Source organism: Abramis brama (genome assembly GCF_963993115.1).
Source record: "Abramis brama genome assembly, chromosome: 7".
Classification (NCBI taxonomy): domain Eukaryota; kingdom Metazoa; phylum Chordata; class Actinopteri; order Cypriniformes; family Leuciscidae; genus Abramis; species Abramis brama.
The window spans coordinates 9,767,987-9,792,577 of NC_139969.1; the positions used below are offsets into that span (position 1 = coordinate 9,767,987).

Consider the following 24,591-nt stretch of genomic DNA (forward strand, 5'->3'; position numbering starts at 1 on the left):
CCGTTGCTCTCGGATCTCGGTGATGGAGCTCTCGGCAGTGGGAACGGCGGGGTGTCTCCCGGAGCAGCTCCACATGGTGCTCCGAACAAACCGCAGAGTGAGTAGCGAGCACGGCGCGTTTCTGCGCTGTCACGGGCCCGCGCGCACACACACACACACACACACACACACACACCTACCTGTCCATTTACTACGATTTAGATTAGGTACAGGCTATGCGCTGTTATTCTTGTCTTTGTACGTTGGTGGCATGGAGGCAGCACCCGAACGGATGATTTTCTGGCGGATCGCAGTTGGGAGGCAAATAAATTGTGAGCGCGTATGTGCACGCGCGCTGATACTGTACTGCTGCTAAGCATATATAATGCAGTTGCAAACGATACACCTTCGTTGGGTGGATGGTATTATTTTGTCAAACAAATCTATGTTGAATTGATCCTTGCATACTTTTGTCATCCATCTCGGAGGCTTATAAGCCTCTAATGAATGAACATCCCTGTTGGCTTGTTCGGGTCTGTTTACTGTTCTGGTATTGGCCTTTCCGAGACGAAATATAACAAGGTAATATTGTCTAAAACTAGACATATGGCTGGGGACGGCTGTACAAAGGTTTTCATTATCCACATTTACCGGCGAGTCGGCGTCTCTGCATTACACATTTACAGTAATCTGTTGTATCCGCGAACTCCAGCTACACCCGAACACACATGATTGGCACATCTTTGGGCCATTCAGAAAGCCTGAAAATATTGGCTGAGGAGACCCAAACCAATCATTGCACAGAGTGGGCGGTACCAATAGAAAGTTACTAAAGGGCGTGCTGAGGATGGTTGTGTGTTGATATGGTGATACTGGAAACATTTTATGAAAACAATACATGTTTTATCACAAACGGTTGTTTCACTATATTACTTAGGCCATAGAGGCAGTGGTTGATTACTTTTGATTTTGGGAGTATTTCAAAGAGTAAGAACTCTTAAATATCCTCACAAACGGGTTTTCACCATGTTTCACGATTCACGGTATTTGTGAGAATTATTTATTTTTTAAAAGATTTGGCCCTCACAAGGTTAGGCAAATATGTAGACTATGCTTCTCTAGTAATGAGGCACATTCCAGCAGTCTCTTTACAAAGCTCCTTTCAGCAGATCTCGAGACCAAATCTGATTTTCTTGTTAATCCTTTTGGCTTGGGCGACAAATAACTGTTTCACTTTCCCAAAGCGGAAGTTTCAGTGTTTAGTTTAAACTTTGTGAGGTAAATGAAACTTCAGCCTTTTACTCAATTTCATGAGCCAATATTTTCAATATCTATGTTGAACTGATGACACTGTTATCCAGACATTACAGGTATACTGTATGAATGAAACATTTCAAGCATTAAGTCTCAATGAAACTGAAGTAGTGACATATTTTCTTCCGTATTGTGACACATCCAAGTCTAATGGATGTGCAGACTGGAATGACAATCTCTCCCTTTTTAGGTTTTCCTCCGTTTCCGAGCTCGACTCAGCCATCCATGTTGCTGGGCGAGAACCCTCCACCGTATTCCCCCCTGACGTCTCCAGAAAGTGGCAGTGCCCCAGTCATCAGCTGTAGGGTGTGCCAGTCGCTCATCAGCGTTGAGGGCAAAATCCACCAACATGTGGTCAAGTGTGGAGTCTGCAATGAAGCTACTGTGAGTTGGGATAGAGCACATGCACACTTAAAACATGCTTTAAAAATTGATTTATTAGGCATAATAGCATATCAACTTTTGCACAATTGTAAAATTCTGAAGTTTTGCCTCAAAATATGTGTTTATTGGTTGTTAGTTTGCATCCTACAGTTATTGATTCAATTCAAAATGCCGTTATTGTCATGACTCTAAACAACAGAGTTTTATTAGCGCCAATACTATGTACAGATTGAGTAGTTGGTTGATAGACTAATGTAATAGGTCTGATGGTTTTGGGGCTTCTGTCAGTAAATATTGATACACTACCATTCAAAAGTTAATGTTTTTAAATCTCTTCTGCTCACCAAGGCTACATTTATTTGATCAAAATACAGTAAAAACAATAATGTATTCAAAATAACTGTTTTCTATTTTAGGATTATTTGATGAATATAAAGAAAAGCATTTCTTTGAATTTTATTTTATTTTTTGTAAAAATGTAAAAGTCTTTGTAACTCTTGATCAATTTTAAGCATATTTTCTGAATAAAAGTATACATTTTTTAAAATCTTACTGACCCCAAACTTACATACGGTAGTGCATATACAATGAATTAATCTGCATTACATGTAATGAATTTGATTAAAAAAAATTAATCTATTGACAGCCCCAAAACTTAAAGGTGCGCTATCTCATTTTTTTGTTTAAAATGTACAAAATTTATATGAGCGAGTACATCATTAATCCACCTTCCAAACCGTGTTTTTGTCTTATCCTGATTCACTACGGTACACCTATAATAAGTGTTTAAATTTGGACTATTTTAAACCGAGCGGGATGACGACCGTTGCGAAATAACCCAGTATATGCTTGACTCGTCATATACATAAACCGAGAGAAGTAGCTCCGGCTTCAATATTTGTCTGCAAGACGCATAAAGTTTTGTTTATTAAAGGCAGGGTAGGCGGTTTGTTCCAGAAACAATATTTGTTATGCTGGTTGAAAGTCTCTTCACATCCTGATAGCAATCACTAAGTTAAGTGGTCTAAATGAATTTATATACATCTGTGGAAGGCGTAGCTCCATAAAATGTTCGTCCAATCATTGAATTCGGTCTAAATGCATTGCAATAATACGATGTCCTACCTGCCTATCATTGTATGTATTTTCATTCAGCGCGTTTCATGTTATGCAGAGTTAGACAGAAGTGAACTGAGCACCGAAACCGAAACAGCAGCCACCTTTTTCAGTTCCTCCTGAGCCAAAACAACAAGCTTATGCTGCGTTCACGCCGTAACTACTGTCATTTGGAAGAGATGGAAACCTGTGACGTTATACTCAGATTGGTTTGTGACTCAAATTTATGCGTTTCAATGGCAACACTATCAACGCCTAAATGAACCTGCAGCAGTCAGGTGGTACACGTAAGAGCTCTGTAAGTTGTTTACGTTCATTATTATTGTTAATGTTATGTGCTTTGAGACATGAGGTAGTTTAATGCCGTCTCTCGCAAAGCTTTTGTTTGCTCCCTGCTGTACGCGCTCATGTGTTTCGGAGGAGGCGGGGTTATGGAGACGCGCTGAAGGGAGGGTGGGATCTTATGCTTTCACCGCTATTGGTAGCCGCTCCGAAAATTGCTTAAAGTGTACCTTTAAAAGCATGTGACCATCTTTGGGTAACTAAAATTAACTCTCTTTTCTCTCGCTTTCTTCCTTTCTATTCTTTTCATTAACCTTCATTCTCTCCAGCCCATAAAGAATGCCCCTGCAGGGAAGAAATATGTGCGGTGTCCTTGTAACTGTCTTCTCATCTGCAAGGTCACATCCCAAAGGATCGCCTGCCCTCGGCCTTATTGGTAAGGAGGAGACAAAGTTAAATTTAAAACAAGTGAAATGTTTGACACTAATAAACGTCTCGTCTCAATCTGGATTGTGTATGTGGAGAAAAATGAAATGTTTTTGTCTCCTTGTCTGTGGACTAGTAAGAGGATCATAAATTTGGGGCCAGTCCATCCAGGCCCAGCCAGTCCAGAACCACAACCTGCTGGAGCTAGAGTTTCCTGCGGACACTGCAGCAACACTTTCCTGGTACATACACGCACAATACAGCAACATCATACGGACACACAGTGTATCATTATCATTGACATCATGACCGAATCACTCGGCTCAGGTTCAGCGTCAAGTTAAAGTGGAAGATCAGATGGCTGTTTATTCGTGTTTTATTTATGCAACTGCCTCACAGTAGCTTCTCAACAACTTTCTCAACATTTCAGTGGACCGAGTTTACTGACAGGACACTGGCTCGATGCCCCCATTGCAGAAAAGTGTGAGTGTTTCCCAGCCGACATTCACATAACAATTTGCACATGCCAAATAAATTTCATTAGATCATAAATAAGTCAACATTTAAAGTGTGTCTCTCTGTCAGCTCCCAGTACACAGCTTTAGCTTCTGAAAAGCATTACTGCCTTTAACTGGCTGTCATTTTTTCAATGTTGATAAATGTCCCATACAATTTTAACAACCTGTCTGATCTTAGACAACTATAAGTAAGCTATTCATTGTCTGTAGACTTATTAAAACAGTGCTCTGTTTGGTTGAGCACACAGACACAACAACATTTGCTTAGCCAATGGCATGAGTTTGGGGCGGGACTAACTGTTTGTCTGATCAATGACAGATAGGGGGAGTGTTTGGGAAAGCTGTTCTATTACAATCATTATTTTTGGAATTCTGTGTACTGATGCTAGTGGCGCAGAAATTACACTCTTTGCCTTTTAATAGTTTTGCATGTTCCATTCCATTACCCCCCTGCTGTTCTTCTCATTGGTCTCTTCCTCATCTTCACCAGATCTTCGATTGGCCAGCGATATCCGAGGAGGCGGAGTCTGTGGTGTTACCTGCTGTGCTTGCTATTTAGCATCTCAGCTGCTGGTCTGATTGTGAGTGTGCATCATGGTGTTATTAATTATAGACTATATTTTATATTTTCTTTTTCAGAGTGTCTTATTAAAACTGCCGACTGTATAATTAGCATATCACTTATTGTGAACCATTTCTTTAATACGTTTTGTGATGGTGCATTACTATTTCCAAGTCACAAATTTATGAATTAGCATCATTTTCATATTAAATATTTATACATTTTTTCCAATAAAGTTAAAATCGTTAACATTAAAAATACAAAAACTCATCTGTTAACATTTAAGTATTATCTAATATGAACTAACATAGTTTACAATATGAACTAACATAGCAATATGTTGTTTACAATGTTTAATAATCTTTGTAAATGTTAGTTAATAAATATACACTTGTTCGTTTGTTCATGTTAGTTCACGTTGCATTAACTAATATTAACAAACACAACTTATAATCTTCACAAATATATTAGTAAATGTTGACATTTAGTCTAATAAATGCTGAAAACTATTGTTCAGTGTTAGTTCATGATCATATAAAGTGTAACGTTTTTTTTATGCTCACCAAGGCTGCATTTATTTGATAAAAATTACAGTAATATTGTGAAATACTATTAAAATTTAAAATAACTGTTGTCTATTTTAATTAAACGTAGTTTCCTATGATGGCAAAGCTGAATTTTCAGCATCATTACTCCAGTCTTCAGTGTCACATGATCCTTCAGAAATCATTCTAATCACTCCAATCATCATTCTATCATCAATGTTGAAAACAGTTTGACTGCTTGATAATTTTGTGGAAACGGTGATCATTTTGCAAAGTTCAAAATAAGAGGATTTATTTGAAATAGAAATCATAGTGAATCAACTTTTGAACGACATGTAAATCAACATGATACAGTTTGAATCTTATTGTAAAGTGTTACCGATTGTGAGCCCTGTCAAAATAACATCAAACTGCATCACTGTATTCTTTAATTGTCTGTGTTTGTCTCCAGGCAGGGACGTGGTCCCAGGCGCGTGTGTATGGGGGTATTTATGCGTCCTGGGCAGCGGCGTTGTTGCTGGTGGTGTTGACGCTGGCCAGAGCACTTTACTGGAGCTGCATGAGGGTCAGCCAACCTCTCCACAACCTCACATAGAGAGAGAGAGAAAAACAGCAAGAGAGGGGGCTGCGATTAAGGGTGGTGGGAAAAAATAAAGTCCACAGGAAAAGAGCTAGAGAGAATCATGGTTAACTCTTAAAGCTTGATTGTGATGGCTGTAATGAAGGGTCAAAGGTAAATCCAGGCTTGAGAAACACATGAAAAAATGCTACTATGGCAAAGAAGATTAGTGTTTTAAAGTAATTTTTATTCGGAAGCTTTCTCTGGATGTGTTTTCATCCGTGAATATGAACGGACTTGTTACTCATGGTTACATGCAAACATGCAGTTATGATTCCAAATGCTCCTTCAGTTTTAACCCATTACACTCATGTAAAGAATATGTAAACACACACACAACTCTTAACTACCGGTACGCTACAATACACAAACGACACCAATTCAAACATTGACCACAACATTACCTGCCTCTCTAGTGTCCAAATAAGCTCTGAAGCCTTATAAAGAGAGGAAGTACAGGTTCATCTCCACTAGATGGCGAACCAAAACCACATACACACTGGTGTTTTCTCATTGCCTGAATCTCTGTACAAACACTGCTAATCCAAATCATTTGGGCGACACGATTAACAAACGCGCAGAACATTTCTGTAACTGATTTTTCATAGACACTTAAAGTGTAAATGCGCTCAAACACATCTCTTTATCTTTAGTTGTGAATGTTAAAAACAGTATTTTTTTATAATTGTGAATTTTGTTTGTACATATTTGTTGTTTATTTCATGAATGACTGAGCAGTTGCAATGTAGCTCTAACACGCTGTGATTCCTTTGTTTATGTTTTTATTTAATTTGCAAAATCACTACTGAAAAAAAAAAAAATCACTACTGATGTTTTGACTGGAACAAATAATGAGATAACCAATGTACAGCCACACACACACCTTCGGGGAGCAGAAAAAGTCATATCTTCTGTTGAAGGTCTGCTGTGCTTCATGGACTTCGTTATCAAAAGGGTCATTTACCTTTCTTCTCATGTTCATGTGAAGTTGATCGTCATGTTCAGGTACTGTAAGTTTGATTATGTTTGAACCATGATTAAATGATACTAATGAGATTAATCAGCCACTAGATTTGGATTCTAGACTCTGAGATCTTTTTTTTTTTTTCCTCTTTGTCATAATTCAGAGTCTGGGTAAGAACACAATTGAGATGTTCAGAGCATTGAATTCTTGTTGCTGGTCACCAATGTTCTTGCATTATATTCCTCATAAATATGCTAAATACATAAAAATACGGTCCTAACTGCAGATCTGGAATTCAGAATCTGTATTATGTCCATGAGAGAAAAATGTAAGGTCTGGACATCTGGAATCCCAAACATGAAGTCAGGATGTTATTTATAAAGAGCAGAAGGCCAATGATGGAGGTCTCCTCTGAATTTGTTTACACGTGAGATTAAGATTACACATGATTAAAAAGATGATGCAGTTATAAAACGGTGAATGCGCTTGGGTCCTGTCTCATTTTTATAAAGGTCTGTGTGTGTGATTCACTTGCAGCAGTTGTTTTGGCACTTTTCCTCTCAATGTCCCTGGCTATTTGTCTCTTGTTTCGGGCGGATATATTATTTTCCTCGACATAGACTGATAGAGGCATGGGAAACATACAGAAACCTTTTAGAAACCACAACTCCCCTGAGCTGGGCAGAGAGAGAGATTTGTCAGCATTAATGGAAGAGAAAGAGCAGAGATCTGGGGACACGCACAGATAGAGAGAGGTGTCAGTCTTCTGGATGCGAGTCAGAGAGTGACCACAAAAAAGTCTGCAAGCAGAGACCAGAGAATTCATAACACACACACACACACACACACAGTCTGTCCCCTTCTCTCGCTCTCAAGTCTAACTCACTCCAACTTTATTGCCATGACAAAGAGAGGGGTAATTTTATTTAATTTGCTGTTTTTATATCCTTATTTATTTGTTAAAATATACTTTGTTTACGTCATTTTGGGCTACTCTCAGTTTCGCTTTATAATAGGACCATTTTTCTTTATAAAAATGGTCCAAACAGTAAAGTTCTGTGTAGGCTAAATAATATTTACTGATATTTGAACAAGTGAATAAGGATATAAAATTATTCTGATGGGCTATCCGAGAAAATAACAATTGATATTCTCAGAAAATATTAAGGAATTAACATTAATAAAAATAAAAGAGTAGATAGGATGTGCTTGTGTCTCTTAGTATTTTTGGTACAAGGCAGATCTCTTTCCTCTGTTTTTATAACAAAAACACATTTGGGCAACACTTTATTTTACAGTGTCTTTGTTACACGTTACATGTAGTTACTATAGCAATTACTATAAATTTGGCTTGATTACATAAAACTAACCCTAAAACTAAACCTAACACCTTAAAATAAAGTGTAACCCACTTTTTTATTGCCAAAGTGTTTTCCAGCTTCTGAAATCTGAATACAGTGAGAAATGATGCAAAATAAGTATTGTAAAGTAAAAATATCAATTATGTAATTGGAGGAAACAAGTACCGGTATAACAAATTAAAATGCATTTAGTTAAAAATGTAAATATAACTGGACAAAATTAGACATCTCTAAACAACTAATTGTAAATGTAAACTAAAGGGAAACATAACATTAATTTAAAAGAATAATTAAGGCTAAATAAATAAATAAAACAAAATGTCAATAATCAATGAGACAATGGCAAGGTAGATCAATCAATATCAATTATATTGTGCTTTTAGAAAATAAGTTAATTATTTGTATTTAATAAAAGCCTAATTAGTTATTTGCATTATTAAATCTTTATATTGCTAAAGCATTTGCTGCAAAAATAACTAGTATATTAATTAAACTGGCAATAATACAGTAATGATAAAGATGAATCAAAAGTTCAGCAGGAGGCAGTGCCAAGGAAGATTAATCAATTTAAATTCAATTCTAATCTATTATTTTATCTGCTATTATTATCTGCTTTACACAATAAGCCAGGGCGTTTGCAGTCTGCAGTTATATTAAATAAACTGACAATAATGCAGTAAATAAAGTAAAGTTAAAAGTCATCATAGCATATACTGTACAACATTTTTTTTAAATAAAATAAAGTAACAGTCCAATAAACTAAGAAAATCGCAAAGTAGTAAACAAATTTTTTATAAAAGCATCTGCTATATGAATAAATGTAAATAAAGCTGAATAAGCAAATATTTTGTTCAGTGAGAAGAAACTCTCTCTCTTTCTCTGTTGTGTCTCAGGGGAGAGAGCGAGTTCCCAATGGAATCAATCCGATCTGAGATTACTGAGTTTGCACAAACACACAAGAGCCTTTTATCCTCCTAACGTATAACAGGATTCATCCTTAAAGATGAGCCCTGTGACCTTACACACACACACACACAGTCTCTCTATGTCACGCCTGTTAAGCACATACACTCACTATCAGAGCTGCAAATCTCCTCCTCTCTGCTCTCAGCGTGAACGGGAATAAGCAGCCGTAAGAAGGATAGAGAGGGAGATCTGGGAAGAAAGGATGAGAAGGGAGAGGAGATGAGAATGAAAGGATAAGTTGAACTGATGAGGAAGGGGTATAAAGAGCTTAGGCACTGTCCACTTTAAAACAAACATTTCATTTAGACCATCTAATCCACACACACGCACACACACATGGGTTTCCATGTTTTATGGGGATATTCCATAGACGTGATGGTTTTTATACTGTGCAAACCGTATATGTCCCCTTATACTAACCCTACCCCTAAACCTATACCCATCACAGAAAACTTTCTACTATTTTAGACTTTCAAAATAAAGATCATTCTGCATGATTTATAAGCTTGTTTCCTCATGGGTATCAAAAAATGTCCCCACAAGGTCAAAATTTACATGGTATTACTATACTTGTGGGGTCCCCATAATGCAGGGACCACACACACAAAGTTCAGATGTGAGAAAACTTCATATTTAGCTAAATTAATATGATGTATTGAAATAGTGCATTCACTTTGTGAATTTGTGTCTCTAAATTTATTGTGTGTACCCAAAATGTCAGAGGTCTGACTGTCTGACCTACAGTCCTACAGCTAAAAGCATAACGTTCAACTCAATTAACAGCCTGAATTATTGATGTCTGTCTGGACCAGAATTTGTGTGTACACTGGAATTAAAAGCCTCCGGTGTCACCTGTCACACTGCAGTGTGTGTGTGTGTGTGTGTGTGTGTGTGTGCAGACAGAGTCTTTCATCTGTTAATTTACAGTTTATTTCACCTTCAGTCAAGATGCCCCTTTAGTTTAAGTTTAAGTTTAATTTTCTTTTATATTTTATATATAATTTTTTGTGTGAATGTTTAATGTAACAATAAAAAGAGTGATACATTTATTTTATTTTAATAATATTTTTACATATGTATTTTTATATTGGTTATAATGTAGGCCTACTGTATGGTATCCCAGCTAAGAAAAATATATTCTAAAAAACATTTAGCTAAAGTGCCCATTAAGTTATGAAAATTGTATTTCTGAATGTTCAAAGCGTCCGGTTTTTAAATGTTTTACAAAAAAAAAAAAAACTTGATTATACGAACGTTAAGGGAAAATTCTGTTTTATCATTTTGCAAACATCATGGAAACGTTACTTTTGAATGTCTCTAAACATTCTGAAACAAGTCATTTAGTCCTAACATGTAAAAAATGTTAGATGAACATCCAACAAATACGTTTCAAGTTCCATAAATGATGTATTAATGTTTTTGTGCTAACATTTTGTTCATAACTTTCAGAGAACCTTCTTAGAGTTCTGAAAATGTTCCCTTTAAGCTGAGATATTTCTTTTGTTTTTCCATCGAATAATTTAAGCTAATTTATCTGAATTATTAAATTGTCTAAATTCTCTCTCTCTCTCTCTCTCTCTCTCTCTCTCTCCATGTGTGTTAAACCAGGCAAATCCACATCCAATACAAAACATCCTCCTAAAAACGGAAAGCTTGGGTATCACCTATGTCAGTTTGGATTGGTGGAGAGAGAGAGAGAGAGAGAGAGAGAGAGAGAGAGAGAGAGAGAGAGAGAGAGAGAGAGAGAGAGAGAGAGAGAGAGAGAGAGAGAGAGAGAGAGAGAGATCAGGGATGAAGGTAATAGTTGTACAGTAAATAAGAGAGAGGGACAGGGATACAGATAAATAGTGAGGGAATGGTTACAGGTGTCTTTTCTTCATTCCTCCAGCAAAGAGCATCTCCACTGAACAGGTAACAGCATCTCTCTTAAAGAGAGTCTTACAGAAATTATACTTGTGTTGTTTTATAAATTCAAAAGAGGAAAATTATTCATTAGGCCTGTAGTAGTTCATTTAACACTAAGTTCATTTTACGCTTTACTGAGTTTTAGTGCATTATTTGTTTATTGCGATTATGAATTATGATAGGCCTATGTTGATGATTTAATCAAATTTAAAGTGTTGATCATTTTAACAGATTTTCCTCTTTTTATTCATATATTTTTATTTAATGTTTTTCTATCATGATTTTGTATTTTAAAGTATAGTAGTATAATGTTTTAAAGAAAGAACTTTCAATGTTTAAATAAAAAATTTAAATTTTTTGATTTTATATTTTTTTAAAAAGACGGTCATAAAAATGAATGTTATGGACGTTTTGATGCGTCTGACACATGGAAAAACAGAAACTCATTCTGAATTTTTTTTTTTTTTTTTGAGATTTTGATATCTTTAAAAGTCTGACATCATCGGCAGCTTAAAGTAGGCTAGCCTATACGTAGCTAAAATAACATTAGATCGAATGACACTGAAAACGAACCCATCTGGTCTATAGCCTGATCTATTTTCTGCATTTATCCAAACCCGTGAAAACAGTCCAGCAGTGACATAAAGATCTGAAAGTCTACTTTAAGTAATTGGGATTCCAAACAATCGAATCGCTTCTTATTTTTACGCACTGATTTAATTGAACTCAGGGAATAAAGATGATGCTGATTATGAAGAAGATGATGAAGATATTCATATTTTACAGATGGAGTGCAATTGTAATTCCTCTCTGGGTCCTTTTTCCTCGACTTACTGGAGCAGAAGTAAGTGAATGTGTGTGTGTGTCAAGCCTATAGCCTAGTGAAAAGGGGGTTCTTTTTTTCAAAAAGTAGACCTTTTTGCAGTTTCCCCCTAATTTTGTATTTAATTATGAGTTTCAAATACTTAATTTCGGTGACTTTTTATGCACTATTGTGCTAGATTAGCTTGTCTGCTGGTACCTTAAGGAACACGCTTTTTGATGCACCGAAAATATTTATTATTTTATTTCACTGTGTTATTGTAAGTAGCCTACATTGTATCACAGTATTGTCAAATTGCTTACCAAGATCATGTACCACCTTTTTCAGTCTAAACCATGATCCTAAAACACACTGTGTGGAGTGCACTGTTCCATTATCTGAAATACGCTTGTATATCATTTGACATGGATAACCAAAACGTTTGAGGGCCAAAAAATGGATAAGAAATAGTTTTAAAACCATGTCAGTGGGCAGAAGATTTTGTCAATACCTGCTCTCCTCATCTCCATCACTCTTTCTTTTTCTCAGTCTCCTCATCTTGCCCTGTTTCTTCCCCTCCTAAAGCAGAGCTTTGACTGATAGTCTTTTCACTTTCATCTGTGTCAGTGAAGAAAGTAAACATAGGGTCAACTGATATTTAGTCTATTTTTTTTTTTATTTAGGCCAATTATTATTAATCATTTTCTTTGACAGGTTAATTTACTGAAGGCTATACGAACGCTAGGTAAAACATTTCTTAAAAATTCATTCACAATATGAACACATTCATTATTAATCGTATGCTTAATATACGGCTTAATTAATGTTTCTTATCCCCTCACACAATTGCTAATTATTAGGCTACATTACGAATCACGTAAATTGGCCTATTTTCAATTCAAAATGGCGAAATTAGACAAAAGTTTGCCAGATTATTTTTGACTGTCGTTTAACATTTTTATCCAAAAACAGCTCTCAAATATGAAATGTTTAGTTTAGCTACTTACATTTTATCTCGCACGCACTTTATGATCGTTTACTGTGAACATAAACCCGCCTACTTTAATTTGATTGGTCATCTCACATTTTTTGACATTGACGAGCGGTGACAGACCAATATTGGTGCTGTGCAATATCTTTACAGCACTAAAGTGGTGTTAATACTATATTAGGCAATTATTTCACAAAATATATTATATACACCTCGAATACCTCATAGCTGGCTACGGGCGTATGTGTGTCTGTGCAGAGCACAGTTGGAGCTGTGCAGACTTATTATTGGTACAGTTATTTAATAGTTTAATATTTAATCATACATTTTATTTATGATATAATTCCATATAATTCCATGACTGCATTGTTCCCATATATTACCGTCCTACACACATAAAATGTCCTGCTCCATCTTTTGACCAAACACATTATTTTAAGTTTGGAGCATAAAACAAATTCAATTCATCTACAGAATTAATCCGTTACAGTCATGATAGAAAATGCATAACATAATGTCTCTTCTCCTGCCGTCATTTCAAAGGATTTTTGCCAAATTAGACAGACTTTGAAACTCAAGGAGATCCCACTAACGTTATTTGTGAATAGTATTATGGGATATACGATTCATCTGAATTGTTTATTTTGGCTAGCTGTGCAGGGGAAAATATAGGCCTATTAGTGAGATGCAATCATAATTGGATTGAAAACTTTGGTGTTTAATGCAGTAAATTATACAGACTGAATTGTTTTTAATTACTCTTTCTATCTTTCAAACATAACTTTGCATTCTTGTTTCCCTCAGCAGTGCTTTTCCCTGATTGGGCGTATAAACCAGCGTGCTCTCCAGGCTCGCGGCAGGTGCAGTTGTGGCACTTCCTGTTAGAGCTGTTGGGGCGTGGCGAAGGCGGAGCTATCACGTGGGGCAGCGAATGGGGAGAGTTTGTAATCAGAGACCCAGAGAGATTGGCTAAACTGTGGGGGGAGAGGAAGGGCAAGCCACACATGAATTATGACAAACTCAGCAGAGCTTTAAGGTACATGCACTGACTCCAATCCATATACACATTCATACATACAAATATGTATTGTAGGTTTACATGATTATCTCACTTCTCTCCAGATTTATGGAGAAAAATATAAAGAAATGGCTGCTAGAAAATTATGAACAATATTGATATATCAACCTCAAATATATGTAGTCATGTATGTTAATATGATAGCTATATTTACAACTATATTCTATTTTCAGCATAAAAATATATTACAGTATGAATTTCATATGACTATCATATTTACTATATATATGCGCAGGTCCTGTAATGTCATGTGCCTATTATTCCAATTATATGTGCAAACATTCATGCATACAAAAATAACAAATGATAGAAATACATAATTTTCTTGATACAACATAATTTTATGAAGAGACAAATCCATTATTTGACAAATCTGTTTTTTCCCCCTTCAAATCAGGTATTATTATAACAAGCGAATTTTGCACAAGACCAAAGGGAAACGTTTCACCTACAAGTTTAATTTTAGCAAACTAATCTTAGTGAATTACCCAAGTTTTCCAACCTACCCACAGGTACGTGAGTGTTTTCAACTGTTTTGTTGCATAGTGGCAAATTTGACTTATGCATATTATAATTGTTATTTTTCCCTCATTCTTTTCCAGAATACAGCATCTGTACCTTTCTCTGCCTTTCCTTCTCATCTTTCCTTCTACAACCCTTCTAATGACAGGGGTAAGAGTGTCACTGCTGTGCTGACCTTGGAACAATCAAATATTGCTAATTTGAGATGTCATCACTAATTTAAGCAAATAGCGATGCAAATTTGATTCTGTTTTTAACAGTGACTTTTTTTCTCTGTGTGCATGTTTGTTTGTGGACAGCTGTGCAGTCAGTTTCTCATCCCCTTCTGCTGCCATACAGTTTCCCCAAACCCCTCCCCTTTCCTCAGGCACATCCAATCCAAAGGCAATTTCCCCTCTTTTCTGGACCGCCTTCTTCAGTGACTAACCTATCAGAACTCTCCTGTCAGTCACCGGTCAACTCCAGCCTGCAGTTCACCCAGACTTTAAACTGGCCAGTCAAAAGCAGCACAGAGTGGCCTTTCAACCGAGTCATGGGATTACAAGAGAGGATTAAAAGTGGAGCACAAGACAAAAAACATGACAATGAAGAAGACAACAAAAAATCCTGATACCATGCATTAGAAGTTTTATTGTAATTATTATTGGTTTTATCATAATTATCTATTTTTTGTTTTAAGTTTATACATTCCCACTGGATGATTGAGAGCAAAGCACTATATATATTTGACACTATACCTTCACCCTTTCCTCGGGTCATTTTGACCCAAAATTCATTCCAATTTGAGTGTTCTTCGGAGTAGTACAAGACCTTGTCAGTTTTGTCACACTTGAAATTGGAATACACACACACAAAAAATGGACTGGATGCAAGTTTCTGTGGTTGTAATAAATAAAAAGTAACAAGTCCTTCCCTTGCAGGTCAATTTGACCCCTATAGGAATTAATGGGAAATGGGGAACATGTGTCAGAAAAAAAAAAACGAAAAAAAAAAACGTGCACAACCCAGAACACACACACGCAAATAAAGGGCAGAGACCATAGAGCATCCCACACTCACATAAACACACACACCTAGAAATGCCCATTAAAATAATGGTGCCAGTTCATTTACTCCCTATGGAGTTTTAAGGCCATCTAGAAGCAATATTCATTAAGTGCCATGTTATATTTTTCCCACATGAGGTCAGCAGAGACACCCAATGCATGACTTTCTAAACTGAATTTTGTTTGTACTGCAGTTATTTTGCATTTAAAGAATGTGAAAAACATGCTTAGTTAATTTCATTGTTAAAATATACTAAATTTAGAAATCAATAAAATAAATTGTATTAAAAATAGAATGAAATAAGCTTTCTGGACAAAAACAATGAAGAAGTGTAATTCTAATACTTCGGGTCATTTTGACTCGTGAGGGAAGGATGTGTAATTCAGACACAAGGATAGTATAAAAGGTTAAACAAAGTATGAAGTTAACAAATGTGAAGCTGACAAATTGTTTATTCCAAATATTAATTCTAGGTTTAAGGAACTCCAATATATGTGCAAACAACAGAAGTTTCCTAGTATACCCAACACATTTTAAAGCAGCCAGGTTACAAATTATTTTGTGTTGAATCAGCTAGTTGAGGCCACTATTTCACGAGGGGGAAAAAAGGAAAATGTTATAAATAAAATCTGTGAAATAAAATTAGAGGCTTATAACTGATCTGATGTCAGACCCCAACCCTCATGCGTCACACACAAGAGTTACAGATGAAATATCTGAGCAACCCAATTCTGTATTCTGAAGTTTATTTATTTGTATGAAAGATTTGACCAAGACAGACTCTAAATATTCATAGTAACACATTGCAAAACTAATCCGAACCCAATACCTGTACTGAGCTTTGACAGACACAAAAGCACAGTGCCTTTCTGCAATGCATGTTAGAGCTAAAGGGCTCTACAGATGGAGAGATCACATGGGCTAGACTTTGTGTTCTGAGTTTCAGAGATATTGGCTCAGGACAAGAAGGGAAAGCACATATACACATACACGGATACAAATCTGTGATTTCAAGCCCTGTAGAGTCTTTCATTCCCAGTACGACAAAGAACAGGGGCTCCTGAATTCCTGTCCAAACTCATGGATCCATTTGTTAGCAACTGAAAAAACAAACAAAAATATAAACAAATTATTTTTACCATTAACATTTCCCTTTCAATCTTCAGCTTTTCTTTTCAAATGATTCATGGCGGAATTGTTTCACCACACGCACCTTACAAAGAACATTCACAAATAAGACACTTAGATTAAAATAATTAGTATTCTGATAAAGCTACATACAGTATAGAATGTCTTATGAATATGAAATAAAATTTAAATATTAATCTACATTTATTTATACTTTAAGGATACAAAAAAAAAAGTTCCAAAATAATGTAATCAAATCAGCCAATTATATTTTAGCTTTATCTACCCATTTATTTAACAACTTACCCCATTTGTTACCCACAAACACAGGGCATCCAGCGTGCTCCGTATTCCAATTCACTTCACCATTTCTGTGGAGATTGTACCAAAACACGGCTGAACCCTGCAAGAGCAGAGAGAGGATGCTGAAATTATTCTTTTATTTGTAATTAGTACTTAAATTATCCTTTTATAAAAACACAGAATTGAGGGTTTACCTTTTTCGGCTGCACTGCAACTCCAACTTTAGGGAACACTGTGGCGCCCCCTATCTCCACATCACTCATCTACAGCAACAAAACATTTATATGGATAGTTACACACAGGTAATATTAATGTCTAGAATATAAATACGGTTTAATGCCATTGAGGCAAATTGTTTTTCTGACAGCTGCACTTACACTGTCAACTTACATAAATCAGGAATGTAGCAATCCTGTCATTCTCCTCCTCCTGTGAGGTCAACTTTAGTTAGTTTAATTATTTGACTGGTCAACATGTAATCAGCTCTCAATGACACAGAATACAGAGTTGCATTTGTACTCAAATTAATTCTGCAAGAGAATTAGCTTTTTCGAGCCATTGGTTCCCCTATGTGCATGTATTACTTCAAGAGACTTACGTTTTGTTATACATCATAAAATCACAAATAAAACCTCAAATGCAAATTATTAAACAAATGTGTGATTTAAACATGTATGTGGCAAACAAAGTGGTAATGGTTAGACTAAAGTGGTTGTTCAATAATATATATGGCCTACACATTTTTCCAAGGAGACTGGTTGCACACAGGAAGTCAGCATTAGTGTTGGTGTTATTTTTAAATATGATATGCAAACTAAAAATAAAAAAAACATGCCTGCTCTATCCTCCAGTGTCTAGATTCTAGCTTCTCAGCCTGTCAAACTGGACACAGGAGGTTCGTGCTGGCATTTTAATTTATTTTCAAATTGAATCATTACTTTATTTAATTACTCATAAATCCAAAACTGCCAAAGCCCATTAGAGATTCCTGAGGGAACCAATGGCAAATTCTGTGTTGGTTTACAAAATTGATGTAATGTCTATACAGTGAACTTACCAATGCATCAATATGCTGTTCAAATGCACCACCAACCCCATAATTCTGAACCTGGAAATCATTTATGAATCACTATTGAAATAGAAACGGTTAACATTTCAATGGTTCACAGGTAAAAATGCATGTTTATCTCCATTTAAGAATTCAAGAATGATGACTCAGGTGAATATAAATTAATTGTATACTGTAATGATCATATGCCTTTATCTTACTGTAACGTACAAGCAGTGATTCAGCGGTTTCCATGGAGAGTCCCGTAACATCTGCAATCCTCTGACTGACACCAGCTACCACAGGGTCAACGCTTAGAAAAACACTGAAAATATAGTGAGGATTACTTGCATAGTAAGTGTGACTAAAACAGTTTATTATTATGTCAAATACTGCTAACTCTTATGTTAAAGTAATAGTTTTTGTATTAAAGCAAACAAGACTATGAGAGAATAACTTTTTTGGGTGAACTATGCCATTTTAATGAGGTGATTTTAATACACATTAACCTTTGAGAAACACGTAGTTTTAAGGGTTTTGTGATTCCAGAGCGATAAACTTCCGATCTAGAAAGCTGTAGGCAACAAATCGGAATGAACTGTCAAGTATAAATTTATGTATAAGGCTAAAAGTATGTGAACACCCAAACACCACACTTATGTTTGCTTTCTGAGCATTTGGTTTCAAAATCATTGACTCTGATTTTGGATGACAAAGTTTGAAACCCACCAATCTAGAATGTAATCATGTCACAGCATTAAGACTTGTCTTCACTGGAATTAAGGGGCCAAGCAAACATGTTCGTTTGAAACGGATGTCCACATACATTTGCCCATTGAACAGTACAAAAATACACCATAACAAGAAATTACATTTTAAATATACTGACAATAACACCAATAAATATTTATGTGTGTGTGTGTGTGTGTGTGTGTGTGTGTGTGTGTGTGTGTGTGTGTGTGTGTGTGTGTGTGTGTGTGTGTGTGTGTGTGTGTGTGTGTGTGTGTGTGTGTGTGTGTGTGTGTGTTCGATAGTCACTTGAGGTCTGGAGATATTCTTCAGGTTCTCAATCTCTCTGTCTGATATAATGTCATGATATCTGATGATGCGAGGCTCGTCCCACTCCACTTCCTCTTTCACTGGTGCATACATCAGTCTGGGGTTTCCTCCACCTGTGCTGTACCTACAGGACAGCGCCCTCTGTCTCATGGAGATCTGATTTGATTAAATATAATACACTTCCCATCAACACACAAAGCTTCACAATGACTGTTTGTAATTTCATGTCAAATAAAGATTTAAATTTTAGCACTTGCCCTCTCGTCAACCTCTCCTCTGCACAGTGCCTCATAGTTACTTGACTCTGTGTTCAGTGGAAATATGTCAGGGTTGCTCTGTAAGTGAAGGAGTCTGTTCAGCTGAACTCTGGCTTCATCATTACTTGGATCTGAGGCAAAGATGTTTATGACTTGAATCACAACAATTTAGCAAAATTGTCTGCCAAACTCAAATATAAAAATATTAAATTAAATGCTATTAAATGAAGGACAGCATGACCTCACCCAGATTTAGAAGCTGTTGGCTGAAGTAGATTGCCACAGACAGGCTGCCGAAATGATAGACTGATGAACTAAGGAAACGGAGCAACTCTTCCTCAGTAGTGGTTGAGTTTTCTGTTAATCTGTCCAGACTGTACAGAAACCAGAGAAAGGCATGCTGGAATTTGTCCTCGTCATAAGCGACCAACCCTACATTGAAAGCCTCATCTGCATTTAGAGACGTTTCTGTGAAATGTAAAATATAATCATAAATCAGATTGGGAAGTGAAACTCTCAGTGAAACTGCATTGGTGCAAAACTGCAGGACAGTTTACCCTTTGTGATGTCTTCTGGGTGGAGTTTGTAGATCTCTTGCAGTTTGATCAGTCCTGAAGCTGCACCATCCAAGTCCTCCAGCTGTGGGATCTTTGAGTCCAACTCATTCTGATACTCTTCACACTGAGTAAGATTCGGCTGAATGCATTTTACAACATACATAAAATCATTTCTCATTTGTGTGAGGAGTCTGTAAGCTGCCACAGGGTCTCTCACAGCTTCCTCTGCGTTCTCAGAGTTGGAGTATGAAAGCAGAAGATTCGGAAGATCACTGGATGAAGACAGGGGTTCATCAAAAGTTGGTAAAATCTTGTAGAAGATTTATTTATTAACATAATACTTAATCTAAAATTATATATAATTGTTAAACATCCATTCCAAAGTTGAATGCTTTTTAATAATGATAATAAAAACACATTAATCTAGTAGTTTAATGGTATATTGGGAATAATGAATGCGTTTTCACCTCTTCATTGTCTCTACATTCTCAGCATCAACGCACTGACTGAAGAGCTTCAGAAGGTCTTTCGTCTTCCCATATAGTTGTGCAATTTGATCTATAAAACAATCTGCATTTTGTCAAAAAGGATTTGATTCGTGTATTAATTAATTTTTTTACATAATTTCAGCTATAACCTAATGAAAAGGGTTTATTAGGTAAGAAGCAAAGAGAGATTTAATGTTAAATCAATAATAATGTTAAAAAGTGAAAGGGAGTAACTATAATGTTATGGCATGAGTGCATCAGTGTTGAAATTATGACAAAAACGGTGTTACTATTGGTCACTTTTGGTCAAAATTCTTTTCTAATTAACTTGTCATGACAACGGTGTAAAAAAACAGTTGGAGAAATATGGACAAAACACGTAAAACTTTAAACGAACATTACGAATAAAAAACAATATAATATAATATAATATAACATAATGAATTGATACTGAACTGAAACATTAACCTGTTGATGAGAAGAATTCATGTTCAGCATCAGCACAGAAAATCCAAAAACATACCATAAACACCGTCAGCTCCTTTACCGACATTATAAGGACTTCAATATCTTAAAACTCAACTTGTATCTGTATCTTGCTGTGAAATTGAGCTTAAAAACCAAGTTCTGTCTTAAACTCTAGATGGCGCATGCTGATAGGCCCTTCCCTTAATTTGGTAGTTATCACATCGTTATCTGATTGGTTGCTGTTCCATCAGCGGCCAATGGGCTGCGGCTCAACATTCAAAAATAGAGTTTGCTAATGATTAGCAGCAGTAGTAGTGATGGGCATTCCGGCTCTTTTTCGTGAGCCGGCTCATTTGACTCGGCTCACTGAAAAGAGCCGGCTCTTTTTGACTCACAAACGGCTCTTTAAAAAATATATGTTTTAACTCGCTGAAAGTCCACCACACAACTGTGCAACGTGAATATTCACATTTTTAATTGTCCATAACAACCCAAAAACTAGCCTGCTTGCTTTGCACATCTAATTAATGGGCAAAGTTATGACTGACTATTTTTCTTACCTTCTTTTTTTACTTTTTAATGTGGATATTATTGAGCTTGTAGAAGTTTAGCTCTTGCGTTCTTCTGAACATCTTGGGCTGCAATTGCCCGATGTCATTTCTGAGTCATATCAGACCATAATCTGTCTCTCTTTTAAATGCATATTCCACAGTGGTAGTAGGCTACGATTGGCTGTTTTAAAATATAATTAATATCGAAAAAAAATAACAAAATAACCCAGGCGGTCTCATCTAAGATAAGTTTAGGCCTCCTCCAATAGTACTGACAGCTGGGCATAGCTTGCAGGTTTGCTTAGTGGCAAACTTTTTTCATTTGATTGGTTCAACCGCCACCCGCCCGAATTTAATTAAAATATTATTTTTCGTCACGTCATCCGCCTGATCCGCGGTTTATCCGCATCTCTGTGTGTGTGTGAGTTTGCTCGGCCCTCCCTCATGCAGTTTAATTGGTTGACATCGCGTGTATGATTGACAGGAACAGAATGTGAGGCTGATCAGACAGTCGAAACAAATGTGTGTGCGCCTTTAGGCCTATATAATTATGTTTTTGTTGGTTTTTTAATTAGTCAATTATTTTAAATGCATTTAAAATCATTCAATATTTCATTATTAGCCTACATAATGATTTAATTTCTATAGGCTATATTTTTAAAAATAGAGTCGGCTCTTCAGATATGCGAGCCGGCTCCCGTCGTTCACCTACAAGAGCCGGCTCTTAGATCCGGCTCATTCGCGAACGACCCATCACTAAGCAGTAGTGCACCGGTTGTAGTACAAGTCATCGTCGCGTGCTTTTAGAAATCAACATAAGTTAACGCCTTTTACTCCACATCTCTGTGCATATTGTGGAGTTTGCAATTAATTCATAAATGAGCAATCATACGTTTAAATTAAGTCATGTTTAACCGTCTTGTAGAGTGATTGGAGCTACAGTGTTTACGTAATTGTGTTTATGCAGCAACACACGAATATTGCTGTGAAATACGGCGTCTAAATTACCGAAATTAGGAAAGTTTGAAGTGAAATAAACATTGGCACTTTCAACGGGACTATGTTTAGCTGCATATTCCTGATGTTTATTTATTTCCATGGAAATTGTTATCATTATGCTTAACCCTTTCATGCATGAATTATGATAACCTCAGTCAGGATTTTTTTCCTATGTGTTTTTATTGCTCTTAGGGCATGAAAAACAAGAATTGATTTTTATTTTATTTTTTTACAAATTTTTCAAAGAGATCTTCAGATGTCCACTTGAGTGGACAGCATGCGGTTGGTTTAAACTGAAGATATACTGTATTAAATATAAGACAATAATCAAACAGATAAAGTATGTGAATTTAACAAACTAATCAATGCAATTATATCAAATAATGTGAAAACTATAAAATATATACAAAAAATATAAATGCAAAATATTGCAATGGCTTCATACAACTTCATACAAGTTGCACTTCGCGTATCTATGATATCAGAACATGAGGATGTGATTCCATCAGAATTTTCTACAGCCTGTCAAGGTACAACTGTGGAAACCACTCAGATGCTCCCTCCAGTGCACCAGAGTATGGAGATTTACCCTTATTAGCTGATAATTCTGATTATGTTCAAGATGGACATGCACATTTCTATCATAGCCCTCCTCTGAGAAAACCCAGCGATACGTTTTTTCAATCTCATCTGAAATGATCAGTGTTGGGGGTAACGCATTACAAGTAACATGCATAATGCATTCAGATTACTTTTTTGATGTTACAAGTAAAGTAATGTGTTACAAGTAACATGCATTACCTAATCAGATTACTTTTTGATCTAACAAGTTATTAACTACAAGTAATGTGCATTACCTAATCAGATTACTTTTTGATGTAACGAGTAAAGAAACGCATTACAAGTAACATGCATTACGTAATCAGATTACATTTTGATGTTATGAGTAAAAAAACGCATTACAATAACGCACATTACGTAATCAGATTACTTTTTGATGTTATGAGTAAGGAAACGCATTACAAGTAACATGCATTATGTAATCAGATTACTTTTTGATGTTATGAGTAAAGAAACGCATTACAAGTAACATGCATTACGTAATCAGATTACTTTTTGATGTTATTAGTAAAAAAACGCATTACAATAACATGCATTATAAAATCAGATTACTTTTTGATCTAACAAGTAAATTAATGCATTACAAGTGTCATACATTATGTAATCACATGACTTTTTTCGATGTCAATGAAAATTACATTCTAATAATACAAATACATTTATTTACAGTAGAAAAAGTCAATGCATATTAAGTTTTTAATTTCAAAAACAATATTCACATTATAATTATGAATTGTAGCTGAAATATAGCAATTGATGCATGACGTCCACTACAGTGGACATGTGATTAATCAGAGTTTTCTCTCAATCTAAAATCAAAACTTGGAAAATTTTACTGTGATATGACTCATTAGATATTGCTTGATGCTGCAATATTTTTTTTACCTACAAGAGTCTCCTAGGATAGAAGGAATGGGTGGATATTCTGGAGCAACTTGGCATGTCTGACTGACCCTTGGCCATCTTGGTTTGGAGGGGGAAAAAATCGAAACACAAAGGCTTGCCACTTGGTTGCAATTTATAGGATGATGCACCAGGGTCCAATGAAGAGATTGATGTGCAACTTTGCCATAAAAACCCGTGCAAATTCAAGAAAATGCTTTTTTAATAGCTGTCCACTGTAGTGACCACTATGCGTGAAAGGGTTAATGTGTGTGGTTGATTTCAGCTGCAAGCAGTGTCAGACCAAGCCCCTGTCTTTCTGTATCGCTCTCAACAGCTAAGAGTATAGGTTCGTGTCAATATTTCACCAAATGTATGAAAAGCAAAACTTTACATGAGTGAGTGTCAGCAGGCTGCAGGAACAAGGATCTTTTTGGAGCCGTGACTTTTTTTAATCAACAAATTTAACGTTGATTAAACGTGTTGATTCGAGCGAGGACATCATAAAAAATGCTCGCGTCTGTTGTTTAATCCGCTCGCGTAGCTTGACACGCTGCTGATTCTCGCCATACTTCCGTTGCCAATATGCGCATTGCGCGCGCATACGTCATCATTGTGTACAAACAGTAAAAGGGTCTATAGACAGGGCAAATGAGGCAGAAAACTAGGAACAGGTGTGGCTAATCAATTAACAAATGAGCAATAGACACAAACAGGGGCATAAGTAGTCTTGGCAGCGCCGGATGAAACTCTATGAAGCCTCTGTGCGGGTAAATAAGGGGAATTTATGTTGGTTGAGAGGTTATAGTATAGGAAGTGTCAGTGGTCCATTTCCAAGATAGTAATGTG

The 24,591-nt window shown here is 36.1% G+C and overlaps 4 protein-coding genes across 4 annotated transcripts in view; 2 read left to right on the forward strand and 2 right to left on the reverse strand.

Moving 5' to 3' along the window:
• kcnab1b (potassium voltage-gated channel subfamily A regulatory beta subunit 1b) overlaps window positions 1-24 on the reverse strand; it is a 56,357-nt gene extending 56,333 nt beyond the window's left edge. Inside the window, exon 1 of the mRNA XM_084118664.1 lies at window positions 1-24. This exon is cut by the window's left edge and continues 82 nt beyond it. The gene's annotated coding sequence lies outside the window, so the exon portion shown is untranslated.
• pip4p1a (phosphatidylinositol-4,5-bisphosphate 4-phosphatase 1a) overlaps window positions 1-7,190 on the forward strand; it is a 7,321-nt gene extending 131 nt beyond the window's left edge. The window contains exons 1-7 of the mRNA XM_084118669.1: window positions 1-97; window positions 1,484-1,677; window positions 3,405-3,511; window positions 3,638-3,743; window positions 3,932-3,984; window positions 4,510-4,600; window positions 5,578-7,190. The exon at window positions 1-97 is cut by the window's left edge and continues 131 nt beyond it. Coding sequence (XP_083974795.1) covers window positions 1-97; window positions 1,484-1,677; window positions 3,405-3,511; window positions 3,638-3,743; window positions 3,932-3,984; window positions 4,510-4,600; window positions 5,578-5,721 — 792 coding nt within the window. The 3' untranslated portion in view covers window positions 5,722-7,190. The remainder of the gene's footprint in view (window positions 98-1,483; window positions 1,678-3,404; window positions 3,512-3,637; window positions 3,744-3,931; window positions 3,985-4,509; window positions 4,601-5,577) is intronic.
• Window positions 7,191-11,727: 4,537 nt separating this feature from the next.
• Window positions 11,728-14,955, forward strand: LOC311086027 (ETS translocation variant 3; the record flags this gene model as incomplete). Its single annotated transcript, XM_084118670.1, has 5 exons — window positions 11,728-11,785; window positions 13,539-13,770; window positions 14,210-14,324; window positions 14,415-14,484; window positions 14,634-14,955. The coding sequence occupies 5 exons, from the start codon at window positions 11,728-11,730 to the stop codon at window positions 14,942-14,944; spliced, it is 786 nt and encodes a 261-aa protein (XP_083974796.1). The 3' UTR covers window positions 14,945-14,955.
• A 1,041-nt stretch (window positions 14,956-15,996) lies between these two features.
• LOC311086022 (prolyl 4-hydroxylase subunit alpha-2-like) lies at window positions 15,997-20,822 on the reverse strand. The gene is made up of 13 exons (XM_084118659.1): window positions 20,690-20,822; window positions 20,201-20,291; window positions 19,734-20,005; window positions 19,423-19,644; window positions 19,177-19,307; window positions 18,899-19,075; window positions 18,370-18,434; window positions 18,092-18,185; window positions 17,870-17,920; window positions 17,203-17,241; window positions 17,007-17,075; window positions 16,816-16,912; window positions 15,997-16,481 (listed from the first exon to the last, which is right to left on the reverse strand). Exons 1-13 carry the CDS (start codon window positions 20,772-20,774, stop codon window positions 16,411-16,413), a joined length of 1,464 nt encoding a protein of 487 aa, XP_083974785.1. The 5' UTR covers window positions 20,775-20,822; the 3' UTR covers window positions 15,997-16,410.
• Between the last annotated feature and the right edge of the window lie 3,769 nt (window positions 20,823-24,591).